Source organism: Mytilus edulis, chromosome 14 (assembly GCF_963676685.1).
Source record: "Mytilus edulis chromosome 14, xbMytEdul2.2, whole genome shotgun sequence".
NCBI classification, from domain to species: Eukaryota; Metazoa; Mollusca; class Bivalvia; order Mytilida; family Mytilidae; genus Mytilus; species Mytilus edulis.
The window spans coordinates 57,155,688-57,170,144 of record NC_092357.1 but is presented as its reverse complement, the minus strand read 5'-3'; the positions used below and the strand labels follow the sequence as shown (position 1 = coordinate 57,170,144).

At 31.9% G+C, this 14,457-nt stretch overlaps 1 protein-coding gene across 1 annotated transcript; it reads right to left on the bottom strand.

The window, feature by feature from the left end:
* Window positions 1-12,713: 12,713 nt before the first annotated feature.
* LOC139504325 (uncharacterized) lies at window positions 12,714-14,003 on the bottom strand. The gene has a single exon (XM_071294394.1). It carries the CDS (start codon window positions 14,001-14,003, stop codon window positions 12,714-12,716), a length of 1,290 nt encoding a protein of 429 aa, XP_071150495.1.
* Between the last annotated feature and the right edge of the window lie 454 nt (window positions 14,004-14,457).

Sequence of the window (14,457 nt, the reverse complement as noted above, 5' to 3'; positions counted from 1 at the left end):
ATACAAATCTTGTAAGCATTGTATAGGAACATTGTTTAGCAAAGCAAATCGTGCAAATTGCAGAATAACAAAGCAATTAAACACGTATTAATAAATGATATTGCAATATTGAATTTATCTGTGAAATATATGCATAATCATGATAATAAAAACGAACATGAATTAATGACAGCTGATCGAAACTAAAATACACATAGTTAATTTTTCGGCATTTGATATTTTATCCTGGACAAGAAAAGTCTGTAATTCTTTATCTCACTTAAACCAATAGCTGTTGCTGTATCTCAGCCTCATTATAATGCAACCGATCAGAATCTATACGTGATAAGTAATTTATTCAAGATGGTGTGTATTTCGACTTAAACTTATAGCTCCGCACCGTAATGCGAAGCAAACACTACTCTAGAGGTGTGCCTAAATTGGCAAAACTTATAAAGTAAAGATCATGCCCTTTTTGTTGTTAGCATGGGATAATATAGTATTTAAGCAAAACAAACCGTGTGTATTGCAGATTAACATAGCAAATATTCACGTATTAAAAATTCATTCCAATAATGAATTTCAGAATATACGAATATTAAAACATGAAACGACAGTTCATCGGAACTGATATACACATAGTTAGTTTTTCTGCTTTTGATGACTCATCCTGAACGAGAAAACTCTGTCATTCTTTATCTGATTTAAACCGATTTAAATGGCTGTTGCTGTATTTCAGCCGCATCATAAGGTAACCAATCAGCGGTCAATAATTATTTCACGATGGCTTGTATGTCCACTGAATCTGATAGCTCCGCACCGTAATGCAAAGCAAAAAAAGCAGATCATTAATTTAAATTAAGATAGCCAATTATAGAAAAATCCTTTTTCCAACAGACAATTCTATCATTTGCCAAAACTTTAGTTTAAACAATATTTTATTTTTAAAAAGTGCACGAAATATAATTATATAATATAAAAACAGGGATTCGGAAACAAGAAAAACTTGTAAATCTGTCTCTCTTTAAAAAAAATGACAAAATTAGGAACATAGTATAAGATCTCGTATAATATAATTTTCAATTCTTATTTAACATGTTTATATATATAATTATTCTGTGGTTTGCCCGTTACACAGAAGTCAGACCGATGATATGTCACATACAATATCGTTTATGAATAATACAAATAATACAGGGCCTAAAATTGAGCCTAGGGGGACACCTGCTTTAATGCTATACACATCAGAGGACTGGCCTCCTATGATAACTCTTTGTCTCATCTCGGATGAATAACTTTTAAACCATTTTAGAAAGACCCCTCTTATTCCATATTTTTCTAGTTTATGAATGAGGCCTTCATGCCAGATCCGGTCAAACGCTTTACTGATATCACAAAACACAACTCTTATTTCCTTTCCAAAATCAAGGGCTTTAGCAATATTGTTTGTAATATAAATAAGTTGATTAACAGTACTTTCTCCAGGCATAAAACCTGATTGAAAGTTTGTAGTTATTTTATAGCAAGAAAGAAAACTAAATAAATATTTAACAACACATTTTTTCATCGTTTTACCATTAATAGATAACAGAGAGATTGGTCTATAGTTTGAAATGTTTTCTCGAGAACCACATTTGAAAACTGGTATTACATTTGCCATTTTCCATTCATATTAAGTGCCAGTCTGCCTAAGAATCAGGCAGTGGTGAAAACATGACCAAAAAAACCCACCCTATTTGACATTGATTTCAGTTCATAATATGTAGTTATGCACAAAAATAACCTTCATTTCCATTTTCTGTTCTGGTAATAGAAGATACAATTTGGTTGAAATGCACTAGAAATTAACAAATCAGGGGAGATAACTCTGTAATTTGCTATAATTCAGATGAAACTTAAAGTTTTTGTTCTAACTAATTTTAAAGAAAGTAATTTTCTAATATATAACATGTGTAAACACTGATACCTTCAACGCCACACACAATTCCATTCTCATCTTTGTCCTCATTTGATACCGGTGAGTTGTGTTTTAATAATACATCTACAAGAATGAAATTGAAAGTCAGATATTTCAAATAATATGTTTGAACAAAGCAAATGTTGTGTACAAGAACATGACGTTGTATCCGTTATATATTAATAAGGAATTAAGGAATAAACATTCAGAACAAGATTTAGCAAAGTCTTTACTTAATTTATAAACAAGACTAGTAGAAATTAACTCGTTCGCTACGATACAATTTCTTAAAAATATTCCAAACGATTAAATATCAATGGATTTTAATTCTGTTGAATATACACTTTTAATGAAATTGACGATTATTCTGGAAAAAGGATAACAGATAAGGCATACAAATCATATTTTTTGTAGGCAGAACCTTGTCAATAAATGAAACTAGATGTGTCAAAGCGACACGAATGGCCCCGTCTCAAAAAGTTGAAAAATCTGCATGTGGACACAAACATGATGGTAGTCTCACATATCAAAAATCAGCTCAAAATCTGGAGGCGTATAGAAAAAAGTCTGTTTAACTGTGATTTTCAACAATATTCAAAGTTGTAAACCCTTAATTTTGGCAAAAGTTAGCGGAGCGGAACGAAAATTAAACTTGATCTGTAACTCGTCATGAGTAACTCATACACCAAAAATCAGCCCAATATCTGAAAGCGTTTAGAAAAAAATTCTATATAACTGTGAATTTCAACAATTTATCAAAGTCCATAGCCCATAATTTCGGCAAAAATTAGCAAAGAGGAACAACACTTAAACTTAATCTGTAACTCATCCTGGTTAACTCCGTATAACTGTAATTTTCAACAATTTATCAGAGTCCAAAGCCCGTCATTTCAAAAAACGTTAGCGGAGCGGAAGGAAACTTAAACTTGATCTTAAACTCATCATTTAACTCACATACCAAAAATCAGCCCAATATCTGAAGGCGTATAGAAAAAAATCGTATAATGGTTTGTTGCGGAATGATGGAATGACAGAATATCGGAATTACGGAATTTCGGACAAGGGTAAAACTATATGGCACCGACAACTTCGTTGCGGGGCCATAAAAAGAGATATTTAGACATCGTATGGAACTGGTATTTACATGCCAACATATAAATGCTCAGTACAATTATATTTTTTCTGATGCAGATTCCATATATTCACACATGTTGTGTTAGGATCTGATCCTGTCCACAACGTTATCGTATGGTATTAGTTTTCTGTTTTGCTTTTTCCAATCATATTGTGTTGATCATAAAGTGATGCCCTTTATGGGTTCTTTATTAGATTAATAAAATTCTTATCTTATCTTATTCAAATGATTTAGCATAGTTATTCATTGTTATTTTGTCAATTACCTGGCGTTCTAAAGAATTACAATATATAAACAAACTATGAAATTGAAGGTACGTGTGTCTTTGATGTATGTTCATTGTAATGTTTTTCCCAATAGACTGAAAATAAATATTGCGGAATGATAGTACCTTCAACAGGTGAGTGTGCTTCATGGTCTACTGAACATAAGAAAGTGACAGTCAGTCAATGATTATTCAAATCATACTATATACTATTTAATTTCATATTACACAAAAGTAAAAGTACATTAAGATTGGACATTATCAAAAATGGTTTGATTTGAGTTCCCGTCGTCTATCAAAAGAATTTTTAAAACAAAAAATGGACAATCCAAATCAAGATAACGACAATTCATAAAAGGTGGATATTTTTCAGATCAAGAAAAAAAGAAGAAGAAGTTGGTAATTTATATCTGTTTACGAAATGACAAAGAAACAAGGCTTAATTCTACGGTGATCATGTTGAATGGTCAACATCTGTCCAAGTATAGTTATCAAAGGTACCAGGATTATAATTTAGTACGCCAGACGCGCGTTTCGTCTACATAAGACTCATCAGTGACGCTCATATCAAAATATTTATAAAACCAAACAAGTAAAAAGTTAGAGCATTGAGGATCCAAATTTCCAAAAAGTTGTGCCAAATACGGCTAAGGTTATCTATGCCTGGGATAAGAAAATCCTTAGTGTTTCGAAAAATTCAATGTTTTGTAAACAGGAAATTTAGACAAATCACCACATTATTGATATTCATGTCAACACCGGAGTGTTGACTACTAGGCTGGTGATACCCTCGGGGACGAAACGTCCACCAGCAGTGGCATCGACCCAGTGGTGTAAAAGTTATCAAAGGTACCAGGATTATAATTTAGTACGCCAGACGCGCGTTTCGTCTACATAAGACTCATCAGTGATGCTCTTATCAAAATATTCATAAAGCCAAACAAGTGAAATGTTGAAGAGGATTGAGGATCCAAAATTCCAAAAAGTTGTGCCAAATACGGCTAAGGTAATCTAGAACTGGTTGTACTGTATCTTCAACGCCATTAATAATTCCTTCCAACTGTTTATCTTCATATGAACTACTGTGTTTTGTTATCTATTCTCTATTCGTTCCTTAGATTAAAACAGTCTAACTTTTTATTCTGTGTTTTTAGTTTGGACTTTTTCATTTTACCTTGGAGTTTGATACTTTGGTTAATTCTTTCTTTATAGCAATCATATTTTTACACAAATATTACAAGCTATGATAGAATTTACACACAAAGCTTCCTATCATTATTTTGGTTTTGCTCATTGATGAAGGTCTTTCTGATAATCCGTCATTTCCTACATCTACTTGTGATCTGGTTGAAAGATTTCTGATTAAATTCGCCACCAAAAGCGGAAAGATGGCATAGTTTACCTTAGCTGTATTTGGCAAAACTTTTAGGAATTTTGGTCCTCAATGCTCTTCAACTTCGTACTTTATTTGGCCTTTTGAACTTTTTTGGATTTGAGCGTCACTGATGAGTCTTTTGTAGACGAAAAGCACGTCTGGCGTATATACTAAATTTAGTCCTGGTCTCTATGATGAGTTTATTCCCTTTCACATTGTTTCTCATTTTGAAATGCCAGGGCGTTTGTTAGCTGGCATTGTTATATTTGTGATAAAAGTTCGTACGATAGCGTACAAATGTTTACTATTACTGTTTTAATCTGTCCTGGAAGTTTGACAATTATACCACATCTTCCTACTTAATATAAAAAGAGTGAGGTCAAAGTATTTTATACATAAATTCTGGTCACCGAATGGACGAAAATTCATATTTTTCAATTTTGTAATGATATTCTACACATCAAATTATTCGAATAATACCTTCAATGCTATCATCGTTAGATGGTTGTTGCTCTATAGATAGTTCTGGACATATAAAGAAAGGGAAGTGAAAGAATGATAACAATTTTTTATATCACAAAAAAAAACGAAAAGTATAATAAATATAGAGTACTTATTTTGAAAACCGAGGGTTAAATTATTTAAATGCCGAAGTATAAACGCTCTATTACAGTTCTGTTCAAAATTTATGAAAACATACGTTTTTGTAGAAACGTTTTACTGCAAATAGATTTTACCAATAAAACGATATATACATGAATTTTGTTAGAAGCATGCGCATTACAGATATTTCACAAATAAAGTAACTTTTCAATTAGATGCTTGAAGTGCTCAGTTTGCTTCACTTTGTTTTGAACTAGACGTCAAAATAAATGTTATCTAAAAAGGACACACAATAAAGTAATTAATTAAAATGATACCTTCAATGATTCCTCTTTGTTCCACGGCACCTCTGGACGCCTCTGATGTTTGTTCTAAAAAAATAGCTTTGTCACGGGTGGAAATAATATTCAGTTGACAATGTTCATTGATTTATTATCAAAAATCGAAACACGTAATGAGTAATTCGATATAATGATTCTGGATTTTCTTGCTGTATTAAAGACCCATTGGTGGTGTTAAACAGTTTTCTTCTCATTGGGCGTGTTGGTGTCTCTTTGGCACATCCCCTGTTTAACTTATCATAGTTTCACAATATGAAAACAATTTGAAAAACTATAACAACATTCGAATGAAGCCTATTGCATATATTTTTATATTTTTCATTTTGCAAACTTTTTATGAATTCTTATTCAAGTTATCTAACAAAACAAGTGTCAATTTAAAACACATTTTGAAGAGTTCAAACTTATGACTTAAGTGAGATTAAATAACAAAAGGAATACGAGTATTTGAAGGATTTAGTGTTAATATTTGTGTAAACAATATTTTAATTTGAATTATAATAGTACATTTTATAAATACGTTCACAATTAGGATTCCGAAACAAGAAACAGTCTCCTTGTGTAAACAATGCCTTCGTTTTCAAAGCTACAAAGTTACTGTTTATTTAGTGCCGGAAAGTTCCTAATCAAATAACTAAATCAAATGACAAAACACATCAAACGAATGGACAACAACTGTCATATTCCTGACTTAGAACAGGCATTTTCAAATGTAGAAAATGGTGGATTGAACCTGTTTCATAGCACTAAACCTCTCACTTGAACGGCAGTTTTATCAAATTCCGTTATATTTACAACGATGCATGAAAAAAACCCGGACATAATAAATAAAAAAGTGTTTATGGTACAGTAGTCATCACTGTGTTACATTCTAAAGATCAAACAATCATTTACGAAAAAGCACAAAAGCATCTATCATATTAAAAAAAATATTCACTGCTTCGCCTTTCTGACCTCAAAAATGTAAAGGTCACATAAGACGAAATTTTTTCGTTCAATGTTTATTCAAAACAATTTTATAATTTCACAAAGGGAATGTTGGTATACAGCTTTAAAAAAATTAAATTATGTTAGAATTAATTTCAAAAATAGACCGAGATTTAAAACTTTCCAGGAGTTCTATCGATATTTTAAGAATCCACATATGGTTAATACAACTACGCGAGTAAACTAATTCTGTCGCTTGTCGTTCAAAGTATTTTCAAACCTATAATAGAACAGTAAATAATATAATGGCATATAATAAAACAGTAACATAATGAAGGGATCTTTTAAAGTATATTATGTCTTATTTTATAAGATGAATAGGGTTTTTTTTTCTTTTAATAGGATACATAAAATATAAAAAATACAGAACTTTACTTTAAATGAAGATGACGAATTTCTGAAACTTAAAGAAAAATATGTTGGACATGATCTAAATTAATTTTTGCAATCAATTTCATAAACAAAATCAGGTATTGATTTGTGTTCTGATTTAAACTGATTTTTAACAATCAAAATAACCAATAATAAATTTAGGATACAAAAAAATCAATTTTGCTCTTTTTTTATCTTTAAATAAAGGTTAGTATTTATAGATTAAGTTGCTTTCTAAAAGTGAAAGTCAAGTATTCGAAATGATATGTATGGAAAACACACACACACTGTATATGTATATGTTACATCAGCATAACGTAGTATCCTAAATATGTATTTAGAGAATGCTGATACACAATGAAAAGGGCAATGCCATGGCAAAACAGCGAAAAGACATATTATATCCATATAAAAGAATCTGAAGTTTTCAATGGAATAAAGTTGTCTTATATGACTACGATGTATTAAATATAATTTCACAACAATAAAGATAACATTTTTTTTTTAAATACGTAAAAGCAATTGTGTATTCGTTTTTGCCTTCCAAGTATCACTGATTAGTAAATGTAGACACAAAAATCAAACTTGGTGTAACAAAAGCCAAATGAAACACAAAGATATATTTAGTTTCGTTATTGTGAATTTGTCTCTCAAACGTTTGCAATGATTTGTGCTTAAGTATTTATCGGGTTAGATTTTAGTAAAGTCAATTCCGACGAACGATATTAGTACCTACATTTTACCAGTAAGCCTTGTATTTTTGTTATTACAGTATATTTTAATTAAATGTTTCACTTTCATCTTAAATATTTTTTAATCTATTTTTGAAAGTATTGCAAATTATTCTATAAATCAAACTTACCGTCAGACATGTCGTACAGCTTACAAAAGAAGTTGCAAGATACTATTTCACTCGCTCAAATTTCAACCTATAACGTTTCATTACGATTAGTGTATACTTAGAACTTATTTGCAAAGGTAAATCTTGTTCCAAAAGGTGTCGAGAATAATGTAAGTGAACCAATTGTACTGCATTACACGGATTATTCATTTGATATGACATTCTTATTGTTTGAATAGATAAAATCTGAAATATTGCAAATATTATTTTTTTTCTCCCAAACAAAAACAAAAAAGAAACACAGCAAAACTGTTTCCTTTTCGATACCCCAACATTTTTGTAATCAATTCCAAGAATTAGATTTATACATTTTCGGAGTAAACAGCTTTTAAATATATATTGATTTCCATGTATTCTTTGTTTGGTTTCTTATTAAAACAAGCTATAAGTAAATGTAGAACTGTTGCAACGTAGGAGTATCATAAGGACTTATTAATATACATTTGAATAAAACAATAAACGATTGGGTATATTAACATGCACTTGAGACAAACAATAGAATATTGCATGAATAAAATTCGAATCCTGTAATCCCGGATCATAATATTTTGTTTACTTATATCCGTATCTGTTACAAACATAAATTAAGCCCACTATCTAAAACAATTTCGTTTTATAAAAACTGTATTTCAAGTATCTACAAACAAAACTATTTATATGAAATAGGTAACAAAATGGAACAGCAAATTTCGTAGTAATCTAATTTAAACCATTGATAACATGTATAAAACATGTCAAGGTAGTTAAACTCACCAAGTACTTTTAAATAAATCACACAAGGATAAATCTTTTCTCACCTGAAAGATTAGAATACAATATTATTATAGTAAATTTAAAACATGTGCTCGATGTTTAAACTGTACCTTCTTTTAACTGTTATGAGAATAAACTTCGCATGATAAAACGTTTTGCTGGACGTCACACAAAGTCCAAAAACATACGAATGAACTTAAAAAAACAACACACAAGACTCACTAAAAACTTGTATGGATATGACAAAAAAGGGTACTGTATAACTTCCTCAACATTAAAGCAGACTATTTCTCGAATTATAACCTTAACATGCAATCTGTTCCTAGTGTCTTTTTGTTGTCGAGATGTACAAGTAGCCGGCAACGTTCATTTGTATTTTTGTCCATCTAATGAGTTCAACCTTTTTCAACTGATTTTTATAGTTCGTTCTTATGTTGCACTGTAATACCACTGTCCCAGGTAAGGGGATGGTTGGGATCCTACTAACATGCTTAACCCCGCCACATTATTTATTTATGTGCCTGTCCCAAGTCAGGAACCTGTAATTCAGTGTTTGTCGTTGTTTATGTGTTACACATTTGTTTTTCGTTAATTTTTTTATATAAATAAGGCCGTTAGTTTTCTCGTTTGAATTTTTTTACATTGTCATATCGGGCCTTTTATAGCTGACTATGCGGTATGGGCTTTGCTCATGGTTGAAGGCCGTACGTTGACCTATAGTTGTTGATGTCTGTGTCATTTTGGTCTCTTGTGGACAGTTGCCCAAGCCACAAATACCTATATGGTCAAAATACTCATATGGTCTGGCCCATTAATAACCAAACGAGTATTATACTCATACGGTCCGACCATACGCGTACGTTCGGACCGTACGCGTTTGATCGGACCATATGAGTATACGCATATGGTCAAATACTCATATGTTTCGAAACACATACATCACTTAGGTTTTTTTCAAGTAAAGTAACCAGATAAATGAGTCTTTTAGTTTTTCATGTTATGTCACAGGAAAGAGAAAGCTAGTTTACGGTTGCCCTTAAAATATTGTCAGCAGATAATATCAGTTTTTTTTTCATTTTCTGGCATTGCACCGCAGCATTTGTGTAATCCACGTGCATATGTATTTAATAATCTGGCTGCAGCATCATTGCCTCATTTGACCCAATTGTAAAAAGTGCAAAATCTGGAAGGGAATTTTGATTGATGGCGATTAAATTTATATTGAGAATGAGGTTTTTTGAAGGATTAGTGTATATTATCTTCTTGCGATTTGGTAAAATCATGAATAATTGAGGGTTATAAAAATAATGACCGAAAGTCAATACATTGAATAAGTTTTACAATAACGGAATGTATACACAATATCTTGTTGTAATAATGCCTCAGCAAAGTATAATTAATTCTTATCGATACATTTTAACATCCAATGATCCAGCAGTAGGCAATAAAAAAACTACCACATAAATGTATAGATTATGAGGCAATTACCCCTCAGAAATTATCATCGCGGCTATTCTTTAAAAAAAACATGAATTACTCTGAAATGTTCATGACTTAAGAATATTATTTATCCTTTTCATATATATTTGCGAAAAGAGCCATAAGCTTATAGATTGGTGCACCTGAAGCGCGTTTCGTATATCTAATACTTGTGGTGTTCAAATCAAAACAGCTAGAAGAACAAACTAAGTACAGAGTTGAAAGTCAATGAAACCACAAATTTTGAAAAGCTGTGCTAAATGTGGCTAATATTAAGTGTTCATTGTGGTAAAAAAAATATTTAATAAATATGGAGTACTAGTAATTAAATTTTTGGTAAATTGTAAATGAATAAAAAATTGATCAAATCAATGATATTTCATTCAACAATGCTGACGACTTTGCTCATACAGACCAAGGATACACGTCCACTGTCGGTGTCACCAAACAAATGATTGCTAATACTCATCAAAGATATCGGACTTATAATTTGTAGAGCCAAAAGTCCATGCATCTACACAAGAATCATCAGAGATGATCATATTAAAACAGGCTAAGGTCCAGATAAAACACAAAGTTGTATAACATAAGAAAGTATAAAAAAAGAAACAGGTTTTTTTTCTATATTAAATTGGACAATCGTCTATAAAGTATAATCCACAATACTTTTCAATATACACATGGAACGTACGTAATAAATGTGTTGCTTTTGGGATACCATACGATATTGTTTGCTAAAGGTGAAGAAAACAGGTAAATATGCTTACCAAGAAACAAGTGATCAATATGCAGGAGTTTCATAATGACAACATATTTGTTGAATTTGGCGATTTTCTTTAACATTCATTTGGGTTGTGTTGCAATATCTTAGAGAGTCTTCATGCATTTTGCCACATTCATTTTGAATTTATGTTTGGTATTTTTGTTATTTTGCGTTTTACCAAATACGACAGCTTACCAAGCGGGGTAAAAGAAGAGGGACGAAAGATACCAAAGGGACAGTCAAACTCATAAATCTAAAACAAACTGACAACGCCATGGCTAAAAATGAAAAAGACAAACAGAAAAACAATAGTATACATGACACAACATAGAAAACTAAAGAATAAACAACACGAACCCCACCAAAAACTAGGGGTGATCTCAGGTGCTCCGGAAGGGTAAGCAGATCCTGCTCCACATGTGGCACCCGTCGTGTTGTTTATGTGATTACGAATCCGGTAAATAGTCTAATTCGGTAGGTCACATTCATGAAAGGGAAGGGGATTGTAGTTACGACGTAAGGAACATATCCGATATCATTTGTGAAACGGTTATTTCATAACGGTCAACCAACTCGTGATGGCGTCCGTAAAATTTACGAAGGGATGATTTCAACTTCACCATTTGGAACTCTTGGTTTAATAGCTTCCTTGTGAGCAGTAACCCTCTATCAAGAAAATCATGATAGGAAATGCAAGCACGGGAATATCGTATCAATTGGGAGATATATACCCCGTATGCAGGTGCTGCTGGTATGTTGCTACTTAGAAATGGAAAGTTCACAATTGGAAAGCTGAAATCATCTCTTTTGTCGTAAAGTTTAGTTTTCAATCGACCCTCATTGTCAATTTCTAGATGTAAGTCAAGATATGAAGCCGACTTAACTGTATCTGTAGTATCCTTTATCTCCAATTCGATGGGATAGATGCGTTCCACATAGTCACCAAATTTTGAATTGTTTAGTAAAAGAACGTCATCTATATAGCGGAAAGTGGAGTTAAAGGATATTGCTAACTTCTTATCTTTCTCCCTAAGAAGTTCCTGCATGAAGTCAGCCTCATAATAATAAAGAAACAAGTCGGCAAGTAGAGGGGCACAGTTTGTTCCCATTTGGATGCCGACAGTCTGTTGAAAAACACGTCCTCCGAACGTTACAAATATGTTGTCAATCAAGAAATCAAGCATCTTGATAATATCGGTTTCAGAGAATTTTTTGTTTGAATCAGAGTGATTCTTTACAAAGTATGATTTATCCCTCCCTAAGACAAGATACTTGTATCTACGTTGGCCATTCTTTTTTATGAAGCAAAGTAATACCAACTCTTTCAATTTGTCTTTTAGTTTGGAATGTGGAATACTTGTATAAAGAGTAGAAAAGTCAAATGTTTTAAAACAACTTTTGATTTTCTAATCATTAAAAAAAGGCCGAAGTCAATTCAAAACATTTTAATCAGTGGTAGCTATAGTTAATGATTACTGTTTATCGTATGAAACAAATTTGAAAATGGCTCTACCTTTAAAGTGGGCAAATGTTCACAATTCTTCTGTCGTTTTTCAAATACTTTTATATATATATAAGACGTGATCTTGGAAATCTCCTTCAAGTTTTCAATATCAATCAATCTAATTTTGATTAATTATAACAGTATTAAATGTTTATACAATTTAATTCAATTGCAGACAATTCAAGATTTCGTTTTTTATTTTGATTTATAGGTTTTTTAATTATTTGAAATCATTTAAACTGATTCGTGTAAAGCATGGCACTGTACAATTAAATGTTATTTGTTTGGCATCATAACTTTTACGTTATATTGTAGAGAAAGGCAGTTTGCTTATCATTTGCAATAAGGAGTTCCCTTTTCTGTTTATCAAAGAAAATTGCAGATGGTTCTCGGAGACCATCCTCTTTATTCAGGATTTCCTTGTAACTTTTTCCATCGTATGATATAATGACTACATTTGACGATCCATGTCCAATAACAAACACGCTACCATCATTATCTACTGCGATGCCTCTAGGTATTTTCAAAACTGAATCATCTTTAAAAACCCAAATACGTGAGCCATTATGATCACAACAAATTACACTGGCATCCTTATAGTCAGTGTAGTATATCTTTTCGGTGGATACAGATACGTAGGAATATGCCGGCAAAGAACAACTGATTACGCGACTTGTGGTATAATCCAACGTATTTACTTTGTATATACCACATTCTGAAACACAGACAAATATAAAGCCATGATCACATGTGATACCATATGTACGATCAGGAAGTCTGATGAAGTTCAATTTACTGCGGTTCTTTATGTCTACAATGTCAATTCCGGTCTTCATCGATAAATGACCAGATGTTATAGCGACAGTTTTCTCATCGATAAATGTAATGTCATACCCATAACTAGGATCAAGCGGCATGATATATCTCAGGGTATCATCTGATTTGATAACGTTAAGCGATTTCTTATTAAAATAATCAGTAAACAAAGCGTCCCCTTCTTTTGACATACAACCACCCCTTACTTCTTCTCCGTAAGTTGGAATCTTCTTCTGCATATTTAACTTCATATTGTTTATCGTCTTTTTCGCCCCTGCTACTTGGAACTGTGCCTGTTTATCTTTCGCTCTGATAAAATCAATAGTTTTAGTTCGAGTTTTAATCTCAATTATGCCAAACAATTTTAAACTTTTGAAAATACTTTGAACACCTGTGTCATTCTTACACACAATATCAAGTTGCTCAAAACTTTTTGATTGTGACAAACAGTGCAGATACTTTTCGTTTTCGTCAACTTTCAACTCAATTTCTCTCATTGCAAGAAATATTTGAAGATCGGATGCATATTTTTTTATGCTTTGGAAATTTACCTGGCAGTGATGAATAACTGTTTCTTTTTCTTTTATCGACGATACAACTTTCTGGATACCCTCCTTACATTTACATACCTTTTCTTCAATATCTATAATAAATTGTCTTTCAAGATTGTCTAAATGTTTGTTTAGTTCAAGTCTTTTCTTTTTAATTTCTGCAACTTGCCGCGTTTTCAAATTTTCAATGCCAGTCACATTAGCTTTTCTGTCTTTTTTCATTATATCGATGTTTAGCAATAAGTCTTCCAGCCTTGATTCTAAATCTAGAAATTGCCCGGAGTTCTTAACATTTACAGAGACATTTTCAAGAGTAGTGACGTTGCATTTCCGGTGCTCATTTATGCATTTAAAACAAATAGGCAAGGAATGTTCAACACAGTATTGTTGATACTGTTCATTGTGATAGATACATGAATGCTGAATGCCAGTTATGACTGATGACGGAAGTGACTTATAATTGGAAATTGCAATGGGTTTGTGACTTCTGGTCGCTTTCAGTAATTTATGATGCTCTTTGCACTCATCGCAAATGGCTTCTTCACACTCAGGACACCAGTGGAAAGATGTTTTTGTAATCTGTCTAAGTGAACATATGCCACAGCTATTGATTATAGAGGCCATTATGATTCCTAAAACAAATTTAAAAGATGTTAGTTAGTATCTAATATCTCTA

What these genes read in the sequence shown, in the direction of transcription:
- LOC139504325 (XM_071294394.1), bottom strand. Translation starts at nt 14,003, where the DNA reads ATGAAAAAAGACAGAAAAGCTAATGTGACTGGCATTGAAAATTTGAAA.